This window comes from Peromyscus leucopus, chromosome 8a, assembly GCF_004664715.2.
Source record: "Peromyscus leucopus breed LL Stock chromosome 8a, UCI_PerLeu_2.1, whole genome shotgun sequence".
Classification (NCBI taxonomy): Eukaryota; Metazoa; Chordata; class Mammalia; order Rodentia; family Cricetidae; genus Peromyscus; species Peromyscus leucopus.
Window position 1 is genome coordinate 55,165,113 of NC_051085.1, and position 10,941 is coordinate 55,176,053.

General features: G+C 51.7%; 1 protein-coding gene across 1 annotated transcript; it reads right to left on the reverse strand.

Moving 5' to 3' along the window:
- Positions 1-6,524: 6,524 nt before the first annotated feature.
- On the reverse strand, positions 6,525-9,173 carry LOC114691386 (sperm motility kinase 2B-like). The gene has a single exon (XM_028866681.2). The coding sequence runs from the start codon at positions 9,147-9,149 to the stop codon at positions 7,635-7,637; it is 1,515 nt and encodes a 504-aa protein (XP_028722514.1). The 5' UTR covers positions 9,150-9,173; the 3' UTR covers positions 6,525-7,634.
- Between the last annotated feature and the right edge of the window lie 1,768 nt (positions 9,174-10,941).

Below are 10,941 nucleotides of genomic sequence, written 5' to 3' on the forward strand. Positions count from 1 at the left end.
TGCCAGCAAGCTCCAGGAATCCTCATGTCCCTGTCCCCAAACCCAGTGCTGGGATAATGGGCATGGGTTGCGCCTGGCTTTTTATATAAATTCTGGGGGAATCAAAGTCCTTGTGTTTAAATATCAAGTACTTTACTGACGGAACCGTCTCCTCCGCTCCATTTAAATGTCTGTTACTGGAATTTGGTCGGATCTGCAGTAGTAACGCCTATACATGTGGGCGCCAACCCCATGTGACACATTCTGGCTTAGGCTGATGAAGGTGGAGGCACTGGGCTGACTCAGGCTGTGACTTCCCCCTGCATAGGAGCACAAGGAAGAAAGGAAACCACTTGCTCAGCTCCTCTCAGGACCCCGGTTCTCCTCGGTCCAGTCCTCCCTTCTCCTTTGCGTTCTCTCTTCCATCACTAGAGGAGCCTGCCGAGAATGTTCCAGAACCAGAGCTTTGCGGAGACAGACACGTGAAAAAGACAGTCTTCAGAGCCAAAGCAGGAGGAACCTTCAGCAATAGAGGAACGGAGCGCTAGCAAGGTGAAATCAGAAGCCGGGGCGCTGCCTGCTGATTCTTCCCACGAGAAGTCCAGGCGAGGTGAGGTGCCCGGATGGGTGTGTGACTGCCCGTGGAGGGGGCTGAGGTAGGCAGGCTCAGCTGAGTTACACACGCCGTGTGAGACGGTGGTAAAACCCCTAAACTTACTAAGATTTGTGAAATTGTTTGTTTTAAAGGAGAGAAATGTTACATCATGTAAATTATACCTCATAAAGTGATCGAAACACAAGATAAGCTATAAAACAGGAGACTAACATAGTCTGACCCCCACATGCGCCTTTGTGCCTGCATGCACATATGTCTGTATGTGAATGTCCGGAGCGAGCACACACTAACTGGGAATGTACATACCTACACACTGGTCCTCTCTAGCCTCTTGGTAGGAGGCCCTGAAGAGCTCAGGCAGGTTCACCCAGTAGAAAAAGTGGCTCCCATGAGGGGCCCGAGCATACTCATGCAAGGGAAGAGCATCCGTAGGGGTCATTCTGTGTCGATGCCACGGTGTGTGTGTTTCATCTCCCTCTCACCTCTCAGCTGTAGTCACATCACAGAGCCTGACACCCAGGGGAGAGGGGCCTTCCTCAGACTCAAGCCTGCCATCCCCCGAGCATGGGCTACCCTTCTCTTCCTAAATGCCTTTAGTGGTAGGTGCTGGGTCAAGACATAGACTGGGTTTGGGATGGCTCATGAGGTCTGTGGGACGGAAGTATGGAATGAGTTGACTTGTGTGTGGGACACAGCGCAGGGCACCCGTGGGTGGCATGGGAGTCTCTGGAGATCCTGCCCCACTGCCTCTATGGTCGCTCCCCTAGAGATTATGCTACTGGGCCATGCTCTCTAGCAGGGGGCGGAGGTGTTTGGAGCAGGAACCTTTCAAAGTTCTATCCAGGAGTGCCATGCATCACCCTGGCTACTTTTGACCTGCCCATCAAAACGCAGGTACAAAGGGCCAGCTTAGGGGCAGGAGTGCCAGCGTCTAGACAGGCTCTGCATGTTCCTTAGCTTCCTGTGTCTCCATGGGAAGCTTCTTCCCTCCATGCCCAGTGCACTCTGATAGTCCCACCAATCCTTCAAGTGATGGAGAAAGACCTCGTGCAGGGAAAGCCCTGGCTCAGAGCTGGGGCAGGAAAGGTCAGGTCTAGTCTGTTACTGGGCTCGGGACAGCTTGAGCCCTGGAGTCTGCCTGCAATGCCACCTCCTGTCACTGTTGCCAGATCTCCTGGTTTGGGCACAAAGGACCCTGGCATGCACCAGGTCAGTTCTGTGTACCATTCCCCAATGTGGCCGGCTTCCTAACCACTTGTAAAGAAGCCAGAGCTGGGGGAAGAGTGCAGGGTGGGAAGCATGGAGCAGCTCATTCCAGCTTGGCCACGGGAGTGGGGTGGGGGTGGGGGCAGGGGCGGCGACGATGTGCCCACCCTGAGTGCCCTCCTCCGCTCTGGACTTTACTCTGTCAGCTCAGAGAGCAGATTCTGAGCTTTCTCTGCATCCAGTTACGAGTGTAAACATCGCTTGCCTTGAGTCACCGAGCGCCCCAAACAGAAGGAATAACACCCCGTGAGCCAGCTCCTCTTATGGCTGCTTGACTCCGATGGCCCCAGGGGAGAGCTGCAGGAGCTTGCAGACAGACAGACAGACCTCTCTAAGGGATCCCATTTGCCGCCTGCAAGGCACATGCTTCCAACTCTGTCAAACCTGAGTTTTCAGACAAGGTAAGTTATGTTGAATGTGTGGCCGTCGACCATTCTTTCAAATACACATGCTGCCTAAACAGATATCCACCTGCCCACAGTGTCCACTTCTCTTGAGATTGTTCTTGTCTTCTTCCTCTGGTTTTTTTAAGTCACAACAAGAACAGAGCAAGATACTGTTGGAGGTGAGATGAGCCCGGTAGTCCAGGAGCCTGCTAGTCCTCACCAAAGGCAGGGGGCAGGAGATCAAAGCCAGTATGACTCAGAACCTTCAAGAGAGGCCCGGAGTCCCAGGTGTCACATTGCTAGCTATGGCCTCTGTCACATGGCTAGCTATGGCCTCGGTCCCAGGCTTTTGGCTTTGTGTTTATTGACAGGTTTAGAGTTGATAGCCTTGTCTTTTCCTGCCCTCACCATCAGAAAGCCGCCCTGTTGAGAGCTTGTCATCTGCCTGCAGTCTGCCCTGCGCCATCCTGGGAGGAGTCAGGATGGGGGCAGCCCTCCTTCACAACAGGGCCCTTCTGCCGTTCCAGTCAGCCCCACCCACCGGTCAGCAGAGGGTGGAACTCCCTCCAGCCAGAGTCAAGTGATACCGTCAGCACCGTCAAATACCAGTCGAAGCAGAGTCCAAGTTGGAAGAGTTACAACTGGAGTGTGGCCCAAGGAAGATAAAGTTGGGCTCTCAGTATGAAGGGCACCAAGGGGGTTAACACACAGAGACTAACAGTGAACGGTGGGGCCAGTGTCTGAGACTCCTCGAAATTTAGAAACAAACTGGGTCTGCTGCCCCCTGCTGTCTGGAGCTGGAAGGTCATGGCCATGATCCCTCGGAAACTATTGACCTTGGTGACAGGAAGGTCCCACTGACACTGTCTTTAGCAGTGTTACCCTCTAGAGATGGACATCTCAGAGCAGTCCATGGTCTAGCCTTCCACCTACCTGACTGTACTGAGTGCGCTAACTTCTCTAACTGGTCAGGATGAGTTTTGCCAATGCCTTCAGAAGTTCCCAGAGTGCACAGCAGAGCTGATAAAGATGGCTCTGTACAACACCGGTTATGAAGGCCAACCCAACCCAGACAGAGGTTCCACCCAAGAGAGGGAGGAAATCTAGCGGACACCATTTCGTGTGAGGTGGGAGACTTCTGCCCCCCCCCCTCCACCACCACACAGGCTCTGACACCAGTGACACTTGAGGAGGACCTAGCCTGTCCCCAAGCAGTATGGCTTCCTGGCAAGCCTCGGCTCGTGGCGACTTAGAGAAGAGATGCTCATTTGTCATAGTCTGGAGGCAGGAGCTTCAGGTCCAGTGTGGGGAGACTGGTTCTGGGAGGCCGGGGGAGCACTCTCACCTCACCCCGCCTGTCCAGCTCGCCGGTGTTCCCTGTTCATGCCTCATACCTGCAGCGCCCCGGACCCTTCCTCCACACAGAGTCTCTCCAGCTCCCTCTCCTCAGCACACCTGTCCCCCTGGACCCGCCTCTGCCACCGTGGGCCTCCCCTACACTGTTGACCCTATCTCTACATAAGACCACATTCTGAGGTGCTGGGCGGACTCCAATATTTGAATTTGGGGCCCAGTTTGAACTGTAATAGCGGTTTATCAGTTGGTTTTGGTAAGAGGGGTCTAAGTGAGAGTGAGCAAAAATGTCTAATTTCATAATTGCCCTTTCACCTTTCACCTTCCTCTGAGATCATTTCTGTGGCATGTCTGTGGGAGTTCCTTCATGTCTTTCTGTGATGAAAGCCCACACCCCAGTGTATCCTCTCTTCAAGAAAATGTATTCCAGCCAGGGGGTGGTGGTGGTGGTGGCGGCAGCGGCGGCGGCGGCGCGGCGGCGGCGGCGGCGGCGGCGGCGGTGCCGCACGCCTTTAATCCCAGCACCTGGAAGGCAGAGCCAGGCCGATCTCTGTGGATTCAATGATAGCCTGGTCTACAGAGCAAGTTCCAGGACAGCCCAGGCTACATAGAGAAACCCTGTCTCATAGAGGGGAGGGAGGGAGGGAGGGAGGGAGGGAGGGAGGGAGGGAGGGAGAGAGACAGAGAGAGACAGAGACAGAGAGACAGAGACAGACAGAGAGACAGAGACAGACAGAGAGGGAAAAAAAGAAAATGTATTCCATGCCATTAGCGTCCAAAGTCTGAAGCCCTGGCTGGGGACCGAGGGTCTTCTCTGTGGCACAGACTGAAGGAGCTGAGACAGCAAAGAGTGGGGCTGGGATTTAGCTCAGTGGCAGAGCGCTGGAGCGCAAGGCCCTGGGTTCGGTCCTCAGCTCTGGAAAGAGTTCACACTCAGGCTGGCCCCTCCTCCTCCCCTGGGTTTGGCTAGCCCCTCATTACATCATCTGCCAAGCTTGCTGCTGCCCTGCAGCTCCTGCCCTGTTGCTATGGGGACCTTACATTCCTGGCCAGAGGTTGCAGGGCAGAGCCCAGCCTGGGAAGGGACCCATGGGAAATGCTTGAAAGCTTCAGGATGTAGAAAGGAACACTTCCCCAAAAACAAAGGAGGCAAGAGAGAGCCTTGCCAGCATGTGGGTTTCACTTCCTGGTTGGACTCAGGCTGGCATGAAGGACGTCTGATGTCACAGCCTTGGAACTTTCTGTTTCTGAGCAGTATGCACCCAGGAGTGTCTAGTCAACAACGCTCTACATTATGATGTTTTCTATCCCACTACACTCTATTTAAGCTTCCCTTAGCATGCCATCTTTTCTTGGGCTGTTTTCCTAGAGATGGATTCCTGGGACAGTTATCTTTGAACTTTAGCACCAGTCTTTCCAAATGTACCAACATGTATTTCCCCACCACCTGGGCATCCGTTGTTGAGTTACACATGTCCTGGTTGGGTTTTTGTTTTTGTTTTTCAACTGGACGAAACACTGGTAAGAGGAGCTTCACTTGAGAAAATGCCTCCATCAGGCTGGCCTGTAGGCAAGTCTGTAGGAATCCTCTCAACTAATGATTGATGGAGGGGGGCCTGGCCCACGGAGTCGGTGCCACCCCTGGGCAGATGGACCTGATGGTATAATTAGGCCGATGAGTCTGTGGAGAGCAAGCAGGTAAGTGAGCAGCACCCCTCTCCGGGCCGTGCTTCAGTTCTTACAATCAGGTCCTACCCTGACTTCCCTTCAGGATGGACTAAAACTGCAAGCCGAAATGAACCCGTTCCTCTCCAAGCTGCTTTTGGTTGCTGTGGGATAATGCTCTTGTACACTGGTTTAATAAAACACTGATTGGCCAGTAGCTGGGCAGGATATATAGGTGGAGTGAGCAGTGGAGGAGAATGCTGGGAAGAGGAAGAGCAGAGTCCAGAGTCTCCAGCCAGACACAGAGGAAGCAAGATGTGAAGGCAGAACTGTGAAAAGGTACCAAGCCACGTGGCTAAACATAAGTAAGAATTATGGGTTAATTTAGGGGTAAGAGTTAGTCAGTAATAAGCCTGAGCTAATGGCCGAGCAGTTATAATTAATATAAGCCTCTGAGTGATTATTTTGTAAGTGGCTGCAGGACTGTGGGGCCGGACAGGACTAGAGAAAACTTTCGACTACATTTGGTCATATAATTTATTACAGGAATAGAAACCTAACTAGAACCACATATAGTAATGGACACATAATTTTCACACACCAGCATTAACCATAGTACATATAATTTTATGTATGCAATAACAATAGCCTGGCATTTTGATCTTGGTGGTGTTTCCCTTTCACCTGCAGTCCTTTCTGGGAAGACCTTCTCATGGACAAGACTCCTCAGCGTGGGCTGCCCGCCCCCTCTCCAACACGTCAGGGCAATCAGTGGTCTGTGGCTCCAAGGTCACAGCCCGAAGTGAGGTCTGTGCCAGAGCATTGTTCTGTCCAGCGGGCGAGTGTCGGCTGAAGTTCCTGTCAGGCACACTGAGGGTGAGGCCCATCTGGACACTGAGACTTCTTCCAGCACAGAGACAATGTCTTCTGCTTATAAATATATACATCTGGGAGCTGCCTGGTAGCTTAGGTCCTGTGCCCATGTCCTGTGGCTCCAAACAACCCCATCTGTGAGGAACTTGTTCACTCCTGGCACACTGAAGAGGCATTTTAGAGTCGGTATTCACCAGCCTGTGGTGGATACAACAGCAATCTGCCCTTGAGGAGCAGAATCACTCCTCGGGATGCTGAAGTCTATGTGTCTATGAGAAATACCTGGTCAAGGGAAGCTCACCCACTGTTGGTGCCTGGCTGCCTGGCCCCTCATGTGGCAGTCCTCTCCACCATCTCCAGCAATCTCCACTGTCTCAGCACCCACTGTCCCAGCACCCCACCGTCCCAGCACCCCACCGTCCCAGCACCCCACTGTCCCAGCACCTCGATGGCAGGGGTTGATGCTCTCAAGTCATCTGAGCACATGATTAGATAAGACGTGTTGCGGTCATCAGCGTGGAGAGCTGTTCCTCATCAGGAACACAGTGTGCTTGCCTTTTCTTCCAGCTCCAGCTCCCAGGGAACAGTTCAGGCTAGGAATATCTACGTGTCTTCTAGGAATATTGGTGTTCAGGTAAACCGAACATTTTCCTAATCAGATGGCGTCTGGCTCCAGGAGTAGTCAGTCAGTGATTCCCACAGGGGCAGGGAAGCCAGGGGGTCAGCTGCTGCTGCTGTGTCTTTTCTTGGACCATGTGTCTGAAATCACCTCCTGTTTCTACTCAGGACCAAACAGAATTTCCAGATGACACCGTGAAAGAGACAAGATAATTTGTTCTGGACAAAAGAAATAATGAAGTAGATTTAATTACTTCTTAGAATGCTGCCTCGGGTTTTGACTTGCCTTACTATATCATGTCTTCTTTTTCTACTTCCCAGTTGAACTCTTTGAAAGAAATCTGTGCATCACTAGCTCTTAGGAACAAAGGGATAATCAGTATGCAAAAGACTGTGCATGCACACAGGAGGATGGACTGTCTTCAGCAACCAGCAACACTCTATACTAGGACGCTTAGCTGATGGCGTCGTTGGTTATCGGTTTTGAGGCTTATGGAATGTGATGTTGCTTTTGAAAACTTGAGGCTCTGTTCTGCAGCTCTTGTGACCCACGGCCACATGTGCTCGGGCTGGTGGCCCCTGGAAGGGTCCCTGAGCCCATAGTCCTCCAGTCCTCATCGTGTGGGAGCTGTTGGCTTTGGGAGGAGATGGAGTCCAGGTGAAGAGATGAGGTCAGCGAGAGAACCTTCTAGAGTGGGGTCCGCATCAGTGGTACTGAGTCCATGCTGGGAAGAGGAGACATACAGAGAGGGGGATGGTTGAGGTAGGAAAGAATGTAAGCACTTGGAGAAGGTAGGAAGTCAGCAATGGAGGCGGGACCAGCTCGGAGCAGGCAGGCAGGACAAGCACAAGGGTTCTCCAGACGCCCTCCTTGTGCCTCATTTCTGAGGGGAGACGCTGTTCTGACCCCGGCGAGGTTTCTTCCTTGATGGACAGCAGCAGCACAGTCTGGTCACGGCGTTTCCTATCCTCCTTGTCCATGCCCTCAAGCCTCTGCGCTGGCCGCGGCTGTGGGTGGACTTGCCCTCTGCTGAGGCGCCGTGGGAGCATGAACTGTCTTCTGTGTCCTCACTGATGCTCTTTGAGTAAATGCAGGGAGCACTCCTGGCATGATGGTGGACCTGGTCCAGTGTGGGTGTCCTCTGGAGTGGCCTGCAGAGAGGAAGAGCCAGCCCGGTGGCATTTCTGGCCCCTCTTTGACCTGCCTGCTGGCCATAGGCAGACGCCTGACCGTTAGTGGATGACCCTCTGAGCAATGCCCCAAGGGCGGGCTCACTTCCCCTCCTCCTTGGTGCTAGCGGGAAAGCACCAGGATCCTCTAGGGAAGGGAACGGTGTGGCCCCCGGATTCGTGGTCTGAGCACATGTTGTGCAGCCGTACCCCTGGAGAGCCTGCCCTTGCAGTAAGCAATAGGATGCCATGGTCTGGTCGAATTTCCTCTGCTGAAATGAATCTTTGATGTCCTGGGCTTGGAATCCAATATGTTCCATGGCTTTCACAATTGCAGGGTCAAGCAGGCTGGGGGCCATTTCTTCACAGTGGTTTGGTAAAGCCTCCGTGTCTTTCCTGAGCCAGGGGTGTGCTTTCACTTCATCCACTGTTGGCCTAAGCCTGGGGTTGACTGTCATTAAGAGGCTAAGCAGGTCCTGGAGATCTTCCGACAGGCCCAGGGGGACGGTATACTTCCCCGACACAACCTGCCTCCGCAGCTCCGGTATGTTGACAGCGCCAAACGGGACCTTACCGACTACCATGAAATATAAGACTACTCCCAAGGTCCATATGTCGACCTTGGGGCCATCGTAGAGTCTGCCGAGGAAGAGTTCAGGGGCACCAAAGGAGTAGGCGCCACAGTGCCGGCTTAGCCTTTGCCCAGGCTTGACTTGGGTGCCGAGGCCGAAGTCGATGATTTTGACTTTTCCCTTCTCGTCCAGCATGATGTTGTCTGGTTTCAGGTCCCTGTGGATTATACCTTGGTCATGGCAATAGCTCACACCAGCTATTATTTGCCTGAAGATCCCCCGGGCTTCATGTTCCGGCAGGTGGCCAGCCTTTCGGACGTACTGATAAAGCTGTTGGCCCTCAGCCAGCTCCATGACGAGGTATGTTCTCTTCTCGGACTCGATCACTTGGATAAGTGAGATGATGTTGGGGTGGTTGGTTATCATCATTATCTCTACCTCAGACCTGATTGGCTGGCACCACTTCTTTTTCCGAAGTACCTTGACAGCCACGGGGGTACCCGTGAGGCGGTGGTGGGCCAGCTGGACCCTGGCATTACTCCCGTGGCCGATGGTCCTCAGGATTCTGTATTGAGACTGGAAGCTTTCCTCTTCGAAGATGCTGGACGCGGGGCTGGCGTCTGGGGACTCCTCCTCACTAGGTGAAGACATTGTAGCTAGAAATCGCTGCAAATGTTACCTAGAAAGAAACAAATAAAAGAAGGAAAGGAGGATGAAATATAGGATAGTAAAACCTAGAAAAATGAAATAAGAATAATTGAAAAGGTGTGAGAAAATAAAATCTAAAACTAAAATGAAATCTAAAGGTCTCTATACTTGGGATGTCCAGTGACCACGCAGCGCTGGGACTCAGGTAAGTCAGGTTCATTCTAGTTCCTTCTGGTTCTCCATTTACATTTCCAGTCTCGGCCCCAGCTCTGTAGCAAACTGCTTGCCGATGCCTCTTTCCTCCCACTCTACCTCTATTCCCTGGGAACTCCACCAAACCTCGCTGTGGACCCAGCTTTACCCCTTCTGGTGAACCTTGTCAGTCCCTGCCTCATACCCAGAAACACTTTCTACCTGGAACACCACCACCATCACCACCAACCCTGCTCCTGTGCCTTCGTCTGGCAGGGATTCTGGCAGGTGAATCACATTATACTTCCCATTCTCCAGTATGGCCTCTCCATTCTCACAGCCTGGTAACAACATGCTGACAGGTCTCCCCCCACCCCTCTGCCCCCCACACCTCAACTCCATTCACTAGACCCAGAGTCTCCCATCCCTTTCATCCCTGTCTCTCCACATCATTTTTTTTCATTACTGAAATCTATTTGCAGGAGCCCCCTTTCCTACCACACGGACAACTCACTGGACACTCTGACTTTTGTGTGTCCAGGATCCCCTTAGGTCTTTGCTGAAGCCCCTTTCAGCCTCCCCCATAGCCCACCTTCACTCTTCTCAAGGACCCACCCATCTGCAGCAGCACTCTCTACCAGGAAGCCCACAGCTATCACACATTCCCAAGATCTAGAGAGAGCCAAGAGCAGGAAGTCCACAGCTGTCACACATTCCCAAGATCTAGAGAGAGCCATAGAAACCAAGGAATAGAACCCACCCAACAAAGATTAGACCACATACTGACACCTAGAACCACCCCAATCATCCTAAGCCCTGATGCCTAGACACCAGCCCCACCCAACACACAAACACCAATAGCCAAGACCATATGCTTCCACCAGAACCCAGAAACCCTCCCACAATAGGCCCCTTGAAGTGTGATGCAGCTGAAACATAAGAACTTCAAAATAGCAATTATCCTTAAGGAGGATGTTAATAAATCCCTCAATGAAGCCCGTGAAACACAGAGGGATGAAATAATGAAAACAGTTCAATACATGAAAGTAGAAATAGAATCACTAAAGAAAAGCCAACTGAGATAAAACCAGAAATGAAAAATTTAAGAAGTCAAACAAAAACCTCAGAGGTAAGCTTCACCAACAGTTTACAAGACATGGAAGTGAGAATCTCAGGCATTGAAGACAAGGTGAAAGAAATGGATACCTCAGTCAACGAAAATGTCTCAAAAAATCCAGGCACAAAACATCCAGGAAACCAGGGACACCACAAAATGACAGAAATCTATGAATAATAGGAATAGTGGAGAAGAAACCTAGGTCAAAGGCACACAAATTATCAACAAAATCATAGAAGAAAATGTCCCCAATATAAAGAAGGAAGAGCCTATAAAGGTACAAGAAGCATACAGAACAACAAATAGAGAGTACCAGAAAAGAAGTTTCCCAGAACACACTAAATGTGCAGAACAAATAGGAATATTTAAAGCTGCAAGGAGAAAAGACCAAGTAACACATAAAGGCAGATCCATTAGAGTAACACCCAACTTCACAACAGAGACTAAAAAGAAAGAGGGAACTCATATTAACAACTTAACAGCATG

Coding starts and splice junctions, on each gene's coding strand:
- LOC114691386 (XM_028866681.2), bottom strand. CDS start 9,149: ATGTCTTCACCTAGTGAGGAGGAGTCCCCAGACGCCAGCCCCGCGTCC.